The sequence below is a fragment of the Equus przewalskii genome, chromosome 2 (genome assembly GCF_037783145.1).
Source record: "Equus przewalskii isolate Varuska chromosome 2, EquPr2, whole genome shotgun sequence".
Classification (NCBI taxonomy): domain Eukaryota; kingdom Metazoa; phylum Chordata; class Mammalia; order Perissodactyla; family Equidae; genus Equus; species Equus przewalskii.
In genome coordinates this window covers 115569858-115585223 of record NC_091832.1, presented here as the reverse complement: position 1 = coordinate 115585223, position 15366 = coordinate 115569858, and the positions used below count along the sequence as shown (strand labels likewise).

The 15366-nt window shown below is 38.9% G+C and overlaps 1 protein-coding gene across 1 annotated transcript in view; it reads right to left on the bottom strand.

Annotated features, from left to right (window-relative positions):
- Positions 1 to 15366, bottom strand: part of ELOVL6 (ELOVL fatty acid elongase 6) — a 134519-nt gene that overhangs the window by 45584 nt on the left and 73569 nt on the right. Inside the window, exon 3 of the mRNA XM_008539516.2 lies at positions 1850 to 1981. Coding sequence (XP_008537738.1) covers positions 1850 to 1981 — 132 coding nt within the window. The remainder of the gene's footprint in view (positions 1 to 1849; positions 1982 to 15366) is intronic.

Here is a 15366-nt window from a genome sequence, read left to right as displayed (position 1 = left end):
AATCCACCCTAGGCAAAACTCTAAGAGGCAAATGATCTGGTTTCTTCAAAGGATGGATGGGGTTGGGGGAGGGACACAGGGAGAGGAAGGTGGAAACTTTAAGTTAAATCAACCAAGAAAAATGTATGGATCTTGTTTTGATCTAGATTCTTAAAAATAAATTGTAAAAAAAAAAAAAATCATTTATGAGACAATTGGGGAAATCTTAACACTTAAGAATAAAGAATTATTACTAATTTAGATGAGATAATGATCCTTTGGTCAGTTTTTAAAAATGAGTACTTAACTTTTAGAAATGGCATTTCATTCAGAAATATTTCAGTTTGTATTGTTTCCAAATAATATGCGGGAAGGGGGAAGCTGGTAGGGATGTGGATGAAGGAAGATTAACCCAGTGTTGCTAATTGTTTAAGCAAGGTAATGGGTGCATGGGGGTCCTTGTGCTCTGCTCTCTGCTTATGTGTATTAAAATTTTAAAAAACAAAAGATAAAGGCTTAGGGGATGTTAAAAAACTCTATAAAATGGTGAAAGGCATCATTAGACTGAAGATAATTTTTCCCTCAAATATCAAAATACTTGGTCAAGGCATACTCTGTGAATCTCAAATTTACATAAAAATGAAAATGCTACTTTGTATTCCAGAGAATCACGCCCTGATACAGATTGGAATGGCAGAGGTCTTTAGTGACGGACCCAAATCATGAGCACCTCAAACACAGCACCTTACAAAGTGCACCGAAATCTGGGTCGACTACGGTCAGCAGCAGCAAGGAGGTGAGTGTTTAGATGCAGGGACCTGACATAATGGAAACGTACAGGGCATCAGAGTTGTTGAAAGTCCTTTCCTGCCTGATCATCTTTAATCAGCCTTAAGTGACTGGTGAGGCTTTTAATGATGCCATCGATTTCTGCTTCATGGTAGAACCGTTGATATATAATGTGAAAAAATAAAAATAAATATTCTTAAACACTACTAAAATGAATAGATTTTTATTTTGTGGTGTATCTACATCTGTTCCCTCCACCCCCCTCATCCCAAGCCTCGTTATAAACTTGCTGGTTTTGATAAGCAAAACACAGAAAGAACAGGTGGCTTTGTTGGCGCCGTAGGTAAATTCTGGCACCCGTTTTGACACCAGCTGTGTGCTAATTAGTCTTGTGATTGCCTAGATCACCAAAAATTACAAAACTAAAAATGCTCCTTGAAGCTTCCAGGAACGTGTCTGAATGTTGGCTGGCAGATGGCCCTGAAGAGACCAGACCTGGTCCCAACAGCCTCTAGGACAAGTTCTACCCGATACAAAAAGCAAGAGCTGGCTGCATAAACACACCCGCCATCAGCTCAGGCAGTGCGGTGGAGGGTGCTTCTGGGGACGCAGAACAAAAGCGTTCTCTGGTCTAGTGACACTGACACAGACAGGTGTCCAGTACTGGGTCATATGCTTGAGTGCCGCTTTTTGATTAAGTATCAGTCAGTAACAGCATGCCCATCCCATTTCAACCCTACTCCACCACAGATTTCAACAGTTTCCTGGTGCGGCTTTCCATTTAGCCCTTCATCTATATTTATGAAACAAAAATAATGAAACTGACACATTGCTTGTAGTCCTCAGAGACAAAGTGGATTACTGCATGAGCAGTTTGGACAAGAAAGGAGATGGCCTGAACGCTCTCCAAATAAGAGACAGAGTATAATGTGGCACATCAGGTTGGCTTTCTCTCTGGACACGGCTTTATTTTATGTCCTCAATAATCAAAAATACGTGATGTAAACAGAAAATGTTCAATTGTTGCTTCTTTCAGCCATGAAAAGGACGGACAGTATTAGGAAAATGAAAGAAAACCTACCTGAAGACAGCAAGGGTCAGAGACCAGAGCACTAACGGCGTCCTCAGCTCAAACTTGGCCCGCTTGTTCATTAGGTGCCGACCACCAAAGATGAAGGCAGCGTACAGGGCGGAGAACAGGAAAGATTTCTTCCTGTGAACAAACACAGAAACAAAATCTGGTCAGATAAACAACTTTAAGCAGTTTATTAGAAATTTATATTTATTCATTATTCATCAACTTTTATACCAGTCCCCTTTTGTTAGCACTGAAAACACGTTCTGGGGAATGTGCCCCCTTCCCTGAAGAGAGAACGTTGGGTCCCTGTGAGGACGTGGCGTGCTGTTGGAATCTGCCTTGACAGGCTAGGTCACCCAGATTAAACAACACGTGTCAGAATAGATACACTTTCTTTTCAGGCTGTATGACTCAAGATTTCAACAATGTGGCATTGAGGTGCAAAAAGAAAGCTTTTCCCTGAGAACATTAGCTATTTTTCAGAGTTTGGTGGACAGTCTAGATAGATTTTTTAAGAGAATTATTTCTATCGGAAATAAAATGCTTGGTGAGAAGGTTGTATCTTGGGACAAGAAAGCCATTTAAAACTGCATCTTCCTAATAGGTCAATGATACTAACGGATGATTTTGGAGAAAGACCTGATGATTTAAAACACTAAAATCAACATGACTTGGGACACCCCCAATATGGATTCCTGAAATCTTCTCCACCAAAGAAGCAGGAATGAAGTTTCAATAGTATCGCTAATAATAGGCATAATTGGCAGACATTATCCAAGGCAAAGGGAAGAACACAGAACTATCTAAGTGTACTTGCCTAAAACCTTGAACTTGAATCTAAGCAAAATCTGATTTTATTACCGGTTTATAGGAAATATAGAGGATAAATTCAAACTGTGGGTCCTTCTGTAGGACACATGAACTTATTTCTTCAACAGGTCGGTAGTATTGAATCAACATCTGAGACTGTTCTAGATTAAAAAGCCACTTGAGGGATATAACAATCAAATATAATATGTAGAACTTTTTTCGGTCCTTATTTGAATGAACCAATTGTAAAAGGACATTTTTAATAAGATCAGAAAGTTATTAGTCACAATTTTAAAAGTACTTATCAGTTAATATTTACAGGTGAAATTACATGTCTTGGATTTGCTTTACAGTATCCCAGGAAACAAACAAAGCCAAAGCAATATTAAGGGCGGAAAGATGAAACAAGATTAACAAAAGGCATGATGGAACACAGAGGCTCATTATTCTCTTTCTCTTTTTGGTTGTCAGGCTTAGTTGGAAATGTATAAGCAATCTCTAGGTCATGCTGGTTTACCACTGTACCAAGGAGAAGTGAACAGTAGTACTGATAGTGCCAACGAGAACACGAACAACAAGCTTGTATAGAACTATGATTCAACAGAAAGTATCAGAGGCCTTGTAAATAACTTAAACATCTGAGCATACTTCCTAAAAAAGCAACGTGTCTCTTAAAATGGGTATTCCTCATTCAATTAGATTAAAAGGGAAAGGGTTGAAAAGTTATAAGACAATACAAAAAGCAAAATGCATTAACCTAAAGGGCATGTTTGTAGAATGCTTCATATTTTTTCCTCTGACTTCTGACATGGCTTGCTGACTCACAAGGGATCTTATTATTTACACAAGCCACACTCCTACTTCAGTGAATGCAAAAGACCTGCTTGGCGCACACCACCAATAAAGCAGTGATTCCAGAAATCAACCCATAAATAAGGGTGGAATAAACCACTTCCACTGAGGTTTGCAAACTCCTCCTTAAACACAAGAGCTGGCACACAGTTAAATGCTTAATAAATACTTGTTGAATGATCGTGGTCTTGTCACATCAAATTTTCTGATAGGGAGAAAGAATTATACCCCTGTGTACATAGGTGCTCAGCAAACAGTAACTCAGTGAATGAACAGTTGTACCTTCCCAGCAATATATTAATAAGTAAAGAAGAAAACATTCAGAAAAACATATGATCCACTTTCTTCCTCCAGAAAGAAACAGACTATTTCTATACTTCAAAGAGAACTGGAGAAGTGAGACAATTTTATGGAAAGTAACTATTGAACACTTCAAGAAGAAAGTACTTTTGGCCATAACCATATATATTGCCTTACTTCTCTTTTGTGTTTTGCGAGCGTATGGCGTTAAGTTACTTTGAGTCAGAATCACTATCTGCATTTACACTCATGTCAGCAAGCATTCACTAAAGAAAAACAAAAGTCTGTCAAGTTAATGTCGGCAATAGTAATATGAAGTAGTATATATTCTTTTCTAAATTATAAAGGTAGTGGTAAGCGACAATATTCGGTATGATTTAGGAAGTGATTCCAGTGGGTGGAAGTAGGGCTAACAAGCTTTCTCCTCTAATCCTCCTATTCACCTCTGAAGTAGGCAAAGCATTATCTTCATTTTATGGATAAGCAACCAGGCTTAGAGTTTGAGTAGCCTCAGATTTCCCCGTTTTCCTGTGGTAAACTTTCGGGAGAAAAAAGGGTGCACCTGATGTGTAATCTTATAAGCATATGAGAATTCCTTCAGCCCTCCTACCGAATTGCATAGTTCTTGTGTAACTCAAGAGCACACTGTTGAACTAGAGGAATCTCCAGGCCTTCACGTTTCAGCTGTGACACTTTCTGGGGTGGGACACTTTGATCCACACCTTCTTCACCTCCTGGAGAATACAAAGGAACTCTATGTGCCACGGAAAACTTCTCCTTAAAATTATTCATCATTCTTTTTCTTGCTCATTCAATCTAATTCAGATTTTTGGTTATGGTTAGATTAATTGTATTACTTGCAATTATGGACCAAGTTAAATGGATGTTTTTATATGACCTTATCATTTTAGCCATTAAGGGAAAAATAACGTACCTCGAAGAACCAAGAAAAGAATAAAAATCCTCCCTCTGTATTTTTTTCTCTAATTTCCTCAGTTATGAGAATTAGTCCTAATGCACTGCTAACTTCCTAGCAGGAACCATTCTCTTTTCCATATGTTTTCTTAAGATCTCTTTACAAACCTTCAATTCCACAGCTACGTCAACCAAGTCAATCAATGTGGACACGAAGAACTTGAGAACTGCAAGAGACCTTATAGATGGAGCCCAATTTTCTTGTTCTACAGAAGAGGGAATGTCGGGGGGGGGGGGTGGGGGCGCGGCGGCTGCTGATGACATTAGTTGCTCATGGTCACATAGCTACATACTGCACATTGTCAAAATTACGAAAAATTGTCATGGCTGTGATCAAGCAGGTAGGAAAACATAAATTAACTGTCTAGGCCATAATTGGGTCACAGGCAGTCAATAATGGAAATTGATACTTGTTTAAGTATAAATGCTATAATAAAAATAAGTTGCTTGTTGTATTCTATACAAACCTTCTACTGAGATGAAATTTGAATAATGCTTTGGGTTAACTTAGAATTAAGCTTAGGCTTCTTCTATAAAAGGGAGTCATCGAAGAAAGCATTAACTCTTACCTCTTCAACTGAGTAATCAAAATTTATCATTTATAGTTGAATGTGTTATGATCTTCCCATTTTGCTTAGAAGAAGAAAAGATTCTCTTTAGCAAACTGGGGAATTTAAGTGGATTAAAATGGCCTTTCTGTTCTGGCATCTCTTTGGCAAGGTCATGGTCAAGAGCAATAAGAACTTGGTGTAGTCCCCTTAGTATTTAATGTGAATAGACGGCTTCCCTAACGCTCCAATGGTAATCCAATAATACCTCATACTCTCGCAAGCTTCCATAGCTGGTATAATGATAACACTACATTGTTTTATTACCAGATAACTAGTAATTTCGAGATGGTATGGCCTCTTCTTGTTTGATAAATCTTAAATGCACATCATATAGCACAATCCTTAACTCTAAGTGCTTAATAAATACCTTTAAGGACAGTGAACCTGTAGCTATAATTACGAGGTAACCAACCAAATAAAGATCACCCAAATGAAATACTGATATGCTTTGAGCTTGTCACACTTGTGTTTACCTCTTATCCCCCTTCCATTTCTGCCATCAATGAGAACAATGGAAATTAGCCCATAATTAATAAAAACAAATAATGGCTTTATCCTTTATCCTTATGGAGCTGTAATTCTCTATCATGCTTTCTAGCTCCAAAACATTCCCAGTGGATGTTTTTGCTGTTCTTACCAGAGTAACTGCTTAGGATTTGTATTTATTGTTCTATCTAATAACATTTCTCAAAAAGTGTGTATATATTCAAATGCTTTTTTTTTTCAACTCCTGCGATTCCACCAAAAATGGTAATTAGCCTGAGTTTCCTTAACACTCATATCAATGGACTACTACTCAGCCATAAAAAAAGAAGAATCTGGCCATTTGTGACAACAGGGACGAAACTCGAGGGTACTCCGCTAAGCAGACTAAGTCAGATGGAGAAAGCCAAATACCATATGATTTCACTCAAATATGGCAGATAAATACATAGACACAGAGGACAGATTGGCGGTTACCAGAGGGGAGGGGTGGGGAGGGGAAGTGCAAAAGGGGAACGAGGGCACATATGTATGGTGGCAGATGGAAACTAGACTTTTGGTGGTGAACACGACGAAGTCTACACAAAAGTCAAAATAGAATGGTGTACACCTGAAATTTATATAATGTTATAAACAAACGTGACCTCAATTTAAAACAAAACATCTCTACCAGCTGATTTGTACCCCTTCGGGAATCAAAACAGGTTTAAGAATGGCAAAACTTTCACGTGGGCAGCATTTCAACATAGCTTAATTGCTAACGAACACCTTGGGGAGAGAGAGAGCCTGAACTCCGTTATCTCTAAGAGACCTTGTCTTTATGGCTACTGCACTGAGTAAGACAGCTGTGAAAGTGACAGTTAAGCTGCAAGGGAGAAAAGAAAGGAAAGAAAAGGGGACCTAAAGGCGTTTCTGGCTTCGACTGATATCTACCCAGTGTACAGAAAGTTTTCATGTTCTAAGTTGAAGAGTTTGAAGCTGAGAAAGAATGCTAATTGGTGAGGCCACATCTCTTGAGATTTCTCCTTTAGTTCAGTTGCTGATTCAAGTCAAGGTTCTGAAAGTAACTTTAAGCCACATATAAACTGGAGACCCAAAGACTGGAGGAAATACACTGCATTTCTGCCAACAAGACATTCAGTGGCTGTCTACGGTGGTTATAATTTGTAAGAATATAAAGGCAGGTTTTTGTGATCCTGAAGTTGTGCTTTGCAGTTCTAGCCAGGACAGGATTGTGTCACATTCTTGAGAATTCCCCTAAGACTTCACAGAGGTATTTTTCAAAATAAAAAATAACGGGGCAGGGCAGGGCAGCGTAGTGGTTAAGCCCAGCACACTCAGCTTCAGTGGCCCAGTTTCGAGGGGTTTGGATCCCAGGAATGAACATACACCCCTCATCAAGCCATGCTATGGCAGTGACCCACATCCAAAAAAAGAAACCAAACTTGAAGATTGGCAACAGATGTTAGCTCAGAGCGAATCTTCCTCACCAAAAAAAAAGGAAATTTTTGAGCAGTCTTTTATTGGCAGGTAAATTATAACTGAGAACTAACTCTGTGCCCAGAAATTCTGATAAAGAATAACTTTTTGAGTAATAATGGAACTATGTCCATGTCCATAATTAATACAAATGAATAGCGACTTTATAATTGCAAGACAAAGGTAGAACTAAAGAAAAGGGTGTTATTCAAATCTCTTACATTTGACACAGGAAATCAAATAACGTGTGATTTCTGAGCTGCTTTGAGTTGCAAACACCTCTGCTTCTCATTTTGCTTTTCCCTCAGACGCTAATTTAAAGATCACAGGTTCTCCATATTTATTTTTTTTTTTAAAAAAAGGCGAGAAAACTATTCTTTTGTAATTCAGTTTTCCGGTTGTTGAAGTAGGCCATGATCAAAGTAGAGGTGTGTTTAGTACAATGGGTTCAATAACCCTGTGCCACACCCCTTTCCAGGAGAGTACCCTCCTTTAAGAACAGAGCTGGCAGAGAAAATTCCTTGTACATATCTGTCAACATTTCTTTTTTTCCCCCTTGCTACCTTTTCAAAAATCTTGATGAATTCTATTTTCTTGTTGGCTTTCTTTTTACAATTGGAAACAGGATCTTTGGGGAGAAAATACTTTCAAAATGTTAAAAACACACACACACACAGCCCCATACAAAAAATGCCATCTCTCCAATACTTAAATTGGCAAGATACCAATTAATTACCTTTCTTTCCATAGATATTTTCAGTTGCTGATGAAAAATGCAGACATCCATCCATCCATCCAAAATTTAATGAACTTTTATTGTTTTCATTTTCTTTTGCAGTGTGGTTAGTATGCCATTGAATGAAAAAATAGTAACAAACCCATCTCTAATTAAGAGTAAATTCTGACTCTGCTAATCTAGTTAGAAAAAAAAAATGTGGTATAGATAATAACGTTGGATAAAAATCCTGAGGAAGGAGATATTATTGCCTTGAAAAATGCTCTGTGGAAGGCGGGCTTTGAGCTGGTCTCTTACGGCCTCGGCTGAATGGACAGAGGCAAGCGAGAACTGCAGATGGAAGAGCGGCATCAGGTCCGAGCTATGTCAGGAGTGAATTGACCTGACGCTTCAGGGTGGGGACGGCAGAAAGTCCCTTTGGAAACACAGGTTCAAGTCAGATTGTGTGGAGCTCTAAAAGCTATAGCTGAGTTGGGAGTGTTACTACTAATAAATAAAGTACAGTACTGGGATTTGTGGCTTAATTTTTCCTTTCCTTCTTTTATCTTTTTAAGTAAATAAGAATAGATTCACTCATGCATATACCATTTTGTGCCTTGGGCTAGAGAAGAAGGCGGAAGAGGTGCACCACGGGTGACCCCCAAAAAGACAGATGGAGAATGCTGGTTTCGTCCACAGAGAGAACTGAAGATCTCTGAGCCAGGAGGGGGCAGAATTTAAAAAGATATGTCTTCAGAGAAACTTGGGATTAATTATTTCTATTCTAGCAAGCAGGTGTGGCTCAAGTGTGATTCCAGATCTCTAAGTTGGTCCACTCTGGCACATCCCCCACAGCCCACACTGCCAGCATCTGGAGTTGCATGAGTGCATGTGTGTGAACCGAAGGAACTTTAATGAATTGCTGCTCTTCACAGGAATCATCAGATGGGACCATCTTTAAGCTTCATTCATTTGAGAATGAATATCTTCCTGTTCCGAGAAAAGGACAGCAAGTCGCTAGGCTAATCATGGTCTATTTCAGTAATGCTGATGTTTGGTTCAGTGCCCTGAATTGTCATGTAGACTAAATGTCTATTTTAATTCTAAAGTATTGCATCTTAGAGACAGGCAAGAACATTTTTTCTTTGTTTTAGAAGACATGGTTTAATAAAACTGATCAGGAAGAATCAATTTCAAAGTTAGAATCAAAGATTTTAGGGGATACTAAATCAAAGAAAGAATTAAAACTTATTCTTTGATGAAAGTGACTGTTTGCCATCTCCTTAGAAAGCAGAAATCTCACCACCACCTCTGAATAAAAATTTAGCCAAAAACGTATCGATGGTCTTAGTAGACAAATCTCCTCCCATCTCAGAGCAAACTAATAATGAGCTCGGCATTGACAAAATAATTTATAATCTGTTTTGTTTGAGAGCACTGCTCTCAACATTCTCATCTTGATTCTCCAGGACAGATTGTCGCTTCAAGTCAGAATTTCCAAGGAACTCCCTTATATAATACATCAGCTGCTCATACTAGTCATGGTAAAACATTAAACTCGAGTGGCCATTTCAAAACCAGCAAGCCCTCAAGAGGAGCAGCAGTGTGCAGAAACGGAATTCAGAGCGTGGTCTCAGCAGCAGGTCACTTTCATTGTGCTAATCCCCTTAAAGAAATGCCCTTTGTTCTAAGAAAGAGAAAGCTTTCATCTGAATTTCCAATGAAGAAATGCTCACTGGTTGACATTATTTTAAAATACAATAATAATGATAATATGGAAGGCATACTATAATTCGGAAAAGGCTCCTATTAAATAAGAGCAGCTGAGTGACTTCCCTGCCACCAGGTTAAACTTTACATCTTACACTCTTAAAATCTAGTATGTAATAGGGCTGGCCCCGTGGCCGAGTGGTTAAGTTCGCGCGCTCCGCTGCAGGCGGCCCAGTGTTTCGTTAGTTTGAATCCCGGGCGCGGACATGGCACTGCTCGTCAGACCACGCTGAGGAAGCGTCCCACATGCCACAACTAGAGGAACCCACAACGAAGAATACACAACTATGTACCAGGGGGCTTTGGGGAGAAAAAGGAAAAAATAAAATCTTAAAAAAAAAAAAATCTAGTATGTAATATAAGTGAGGTATTAGTGCTATTTTTTCCCGAATATGAAATTTTATTGGAATAGAAGTTGTATGACATATAATTACAGGCTTGTGTCAAGGCTGCGAGCTTTAAAAAGAAAATCTTGTCATCCACTCTAATGGCTTGCTGACCATAGAAATATATAATAAAAATTTCATACAATATTAAAAATTATATAAAAATAAAAATTAAGAGTCAATATGACAAACTTTTTCCTGCCTGTCTTCATCCTGAAGAAGCTCTGAATGTTCTGTAGATAGAAGATTTATCTGAGAACTGGAAACTAAAGCCAGAAGTGAAAAAACACTATAAAAAGCTTATGATTATTCACAATGGAATGGAAACCGGATTTCAGGTTTACAAGATTAAGTCCAATTCAGACAAAGAATTTTCCCAGATTTAGACCAAAATGACAGCTGCACAGAAAACCATGTCAACAAGCATAAACATATCTAAATCTGTAGCACTTTCTCTACACTCACCGGCTAAATGTTAGGACTGGAGACGATAGCTGTCTGTTGCAGTCTAATCCATCCTTGTATTTACTAAGAGTTTTAATCTATACTCACTGCTTCAGACAACTGTCAAAGAACCTAGAAAATACTATCAAGGAAAAAATCATATGTTTCCACGTTAACTACTGGGTGATTAAATATACTGCTGCATGAACTTTTCCCCGGTTATAAAGTTTGTAACGGAGTTGATAAGCAATGAGGAAATACGCCCCAGATGCTAATTTCTGGATTAGGGAGGAAATAGCTCAGCAATGATGAAGATTATCTCATGGTATAGGTCATGGACACTGTTTTGTCACCAAAATAAAATTTACATAAGAAATTAAGCCTGAGTGAAATCTGGCAATGACAAGAAGAAATATATTATTAGCAAGGTAGTGAGGATGGCAGTCTTCACCCATCAGTTACCACCCATTTACCCAGGAAAGGATTATCAATTTCGTTTTGCTCTTGAAAATAATGACGTGGCAAGATTTTGATTAGGGCACGCACATTGCTCCTTCAAAATCTGAATGCTCATTCAGCGACATAAGAAGACAAGGCCTGCAGATGCCAGCTTTGAGAACTCCGGTAATGAGGATAACTTGCCTTATGAAACAGATTGTATTACTTTCCTACTGGCTGCTGTAACAAATTCCCACCAACTTAGTGGCTTACGACATGAATTTATCCTCTTGTAGTTCTCGAGGTCAGAAGTCTGAAATGAGTCTTACGGGACTAAAATCAAGGTGTTCCTAGGGCTTCATTCCTTCTAGAGGTTCTAGGGAAAATATATTCCCTTGCCTTTTCCAGCACCTGCAGGCCGCCTGCATTCTCTGGCTCGTGGCCTCTTTTTCCATATTCAAAATGCATGACTCCAACCTCTGTTTCCACGATTCCATTGCGTTCTCTAACCTGCTTTTGTTATTGCGTCACTTTCTCTGACTCAGATCCTCTTGCCTCCCTCTTAAGGACTCTTGTGATTACATGGGGGCCAAGGGGTAATCCAGGACCGCAGCCCAGAAAAATTCTCCAATTTTAAGGACCCATGTGATTAGATTGGACCCATCCACATATTGCAGGATAATCTCATCTCAAATTCTGTAACCTAATGACATCTGCAAAGCCTCTTGTGCTATGTAAGGTAACATATTCACAAATGCCAGGGATTAAGACATGGGCATCTCTGGGCAACTATTGGTCATTTCACCAGATGGTTTAACCTGAACAATAGTAAAGTCTAAAGATGTTTTTCTGTATAACACATGGAGGAAGGCCCTACAGATGGCAAACCTTTCTCCTCTCTTCTCAGTTTGCTAGTCCAAAGGCAGCCTCTTCCTTCCACCTCAAGGAAGCATTTTAGAATGCAAAGGGCTGAGAGTCACACTCAATGGATTGTCCTGAAGCCACTCAAAATATAAACTCACAAATATCAGTACTTGAACTCTTATTAGTAACATTTGACTTAACAAATACCTTACATGGACTTGGCACCAAAGCTTACAGTTTCTAGTAAAATATACAGTGTATTAGAAATGACTAACATGTATTCAATTTATCCTGACTGTCACAAGTTATAAGTTGCTATTTTATACTCTTTTGCAACAACAAAGATTATTTGGCTTGTGCCCATCCTCTGAATTTCAATCTTAAAATATATGTTACAGGCTACTTAAGTACCTTTTCCTATTTGTAGCAATCCAGTTGTTTTATACTTCACCACTCTTAGAGTTAAATCCATAAAGAATGAGTCTTCATCTCATAGGTGGCCTAAGGAGCAGCAGGATTTGACACAGATTATGTAACTCCCTCTTTTCTGCAACACTTTCTTCATTTGGTTTCTGGGACACTATTTTCCCTTATTTCTTCTCCCAACTTCACTATCTGCTCTTTTTTCATGCTCCTTTGCTGGTTCCCTCCTCAGCTCCCCAGTTTTTCTGCTTTGGAGGGCTCCCAAGCCTCAATCTGTGGAGCTCTTTGCTTTTCATCTGCAGCAGTGGTTTTCAGTGGCGGTGACGATTTTGCCCCTAGGAGGACATCTGGTGACGTCTGGAGGCATTTTTGGGTTTTACACTGGAGGGGAGTTGGCTACTGGCATATAGTGTGTCGAGGCCCTGGATGCTGTACAGCACAGCTCTCCACAACAGAGAATGATCTGGCCCCAAAAGTCAAGAGCGCCAGGGTTAAGCAACCCTGGACAGGAGAAATAGAAAGAAAGAGGTTAAGAAAAGAGAAATCAGAAAACTCAAGAACTTGCACACTGAAATGTGATACAGTTTCAAAACACGTGTTCACTGGTTGGGATGATGATGTCACTTATGCCTCAGATACGCTCAGACTGAATTGCTTCAAACTGATTCCAAGCACAGAGCCAACAGAGGAAGCTTCTCGTTCCAAATCAGTAGTTAAACTCAAAATTGAAAACAAGACAAAACAAGCAATTTGGGCCCATTTTTCCCTTCACTATTCTAGAATTAGGTTCAATCCTACCTCCAGTGCAAACATTGGCCAGCTGTGTGGTGAAGCCTGGAACGATCAATTCTTACAGACTGTCTGTCTGTCACAATGATTCCTTTGCCACGAAGGTTATGCAGGGCTGCACTGTACAATCTCTCTCCGGACAAGAGAAGGAATAACTAGACATGAAGGGTATCACTGCCGAGACATCCCCCACCCCGCACACAGAGCTTAAATTCTTCTTGAAGTAGAATTCCAGTAATTTCCAGTCATCCTTTTACTAACCAATCCTAAAAGACAATTCCATGATACCCAATCTTAACTTAGCCCCAGAAGGGGCAATGCTGTAAAAAGACATCAGACTATCAGAACTTAGAAGGATTATATAGATCTTAAATGTTCTTACCCAGTCTCTTCCAAGTCATTAAAATAGGACAATGTGATAACAATGAAGGTTTCTATGACATAAACTTTAAAAAAATTAAGAGTAGAAATAGCACTATTTTATGTCTCAGAAGTAGATAAGGAAAATATGTGTATCATATAATAAAGTATGTCAATTGTAATGAACAAAATCAGAATCTTAGAACAAATTAGTGATTATTTTTATTAGCTACTCCCAGGCCTTTGCTCACCTACATTTCACCACGTTGGGAGACACTGATTCTCCTCTGACGATTGTGTACAAAGCTGAGTGAGTTGACCAGCAAGCTGCTCTCTGTAATGTGCATGTCATCAGTTTCTGTAGGAGAACGAGAGTCAAACCTGCCAGAAAGTGTCCGAGCCAGTTTGGGAGGCTTTCATCTTAGTATCTGTTTACATCAATTCCCACAAAGACTTTCGCTTTGCTTCTTTTTTTTTCACTCACAGATTCAAAACTAGGAAAAATGATAAAAAGATCTTTTGGGGAAAAGTGTTTAAAGGGCAAAGCTCAAGATCTATCAGAAAACATGGAAATTATGTGCACAGCTCCCATTTCTTCAGAGAGTGAAAGGGGAATTTATTTTATTTTTAAAAGTTTTCTTTTTCTTACTAAGTGGTGAGACAAGAATAATTTCTTCTTTACTTGAGCATCAGGTAAATCCTGGGCCGTGACTAAGGTACACCGGGGGTTTATCAAGCACGGGTTTTGAGAAAAGAGATTCTCAAAATAACAATTTCCATAGCATCCTTTTCTTCAATCAGACAGTTTCAGAAGGAAGAAAAACTGCTTAGGGAGAGAAGAGTGTGTATCTGACTTATGGTTTCTTTGAAAGCCAGAAGGTTAATGTGTTTTCCCATATTCTCCAAAGCATTTCCCTTGGGAATGTGGTCTAGAGGGAACGTGTCCTTCAGATTACTCATGCTGGCAGGCACGCGCTGTGTCAATAGACAGCAATCACTGTACAGCCAACCTGAGCCTTTGCTTATGCTATTCTCTTTCCCACTTTTCTTGTTTGTCAAGACTGATTTACTACACAACAAGATTTGACTGTAAGAATATTCTTTACTTAGCTATGCTTACAGAAAGGTTTCCCACCCGAAAAAGAAAAAAATAAGGAAAAAAATAAAGGAGTGCCATGTGTTTACTCAAGATGTGTCCTTTAGTCTAAACCATTTTTGAAACAATTTGAGAAATTCTAGATGCCTAAGTGTTACAACAACATTTAAAAGCATTTATTGAACATGCACAGGTTGCAACTCTCCACATAAATCTCTGGTACAGGACGCGCAGTTGATGGCTGGCTTGGAATGCGCAACTGTGCATTGCTTCAGACCACTCAAATAGAACGTGTTTCAACTGGGTCAAAGCAATAATAACTTTTTAAAGGGAGAACTTACTATATTCCAGGCACTGTGCTTAGTGTTCCAAGCACTTGATACATATAATGTCTCATTTATGTTTCAGAGAACCCACCATCACCCCTATTTTTCAGACAAAGAAACTAAGGAACAATGTTAAGTAACTTGTACAAGAACCCACAGCTTGAAGTCCCAGTGCTGGCGTTTAGATCCAGGCACTCAAGTGTCAGACCCTGTGGTCCTAACCACGACATTGTATTCTTTGGTCCTTTTAACAATAGTGGTTTTTTAAATCATCACTTTTCCCAGCTCCCTCTCACACTCTACAGCTCTTTCTGACATTCACAAATGTTAATAATCACATACTTTGAAATTCACTTTTTCTCCAAGAGCACATTCCTTTCTTTAAGTCATATTCATAAG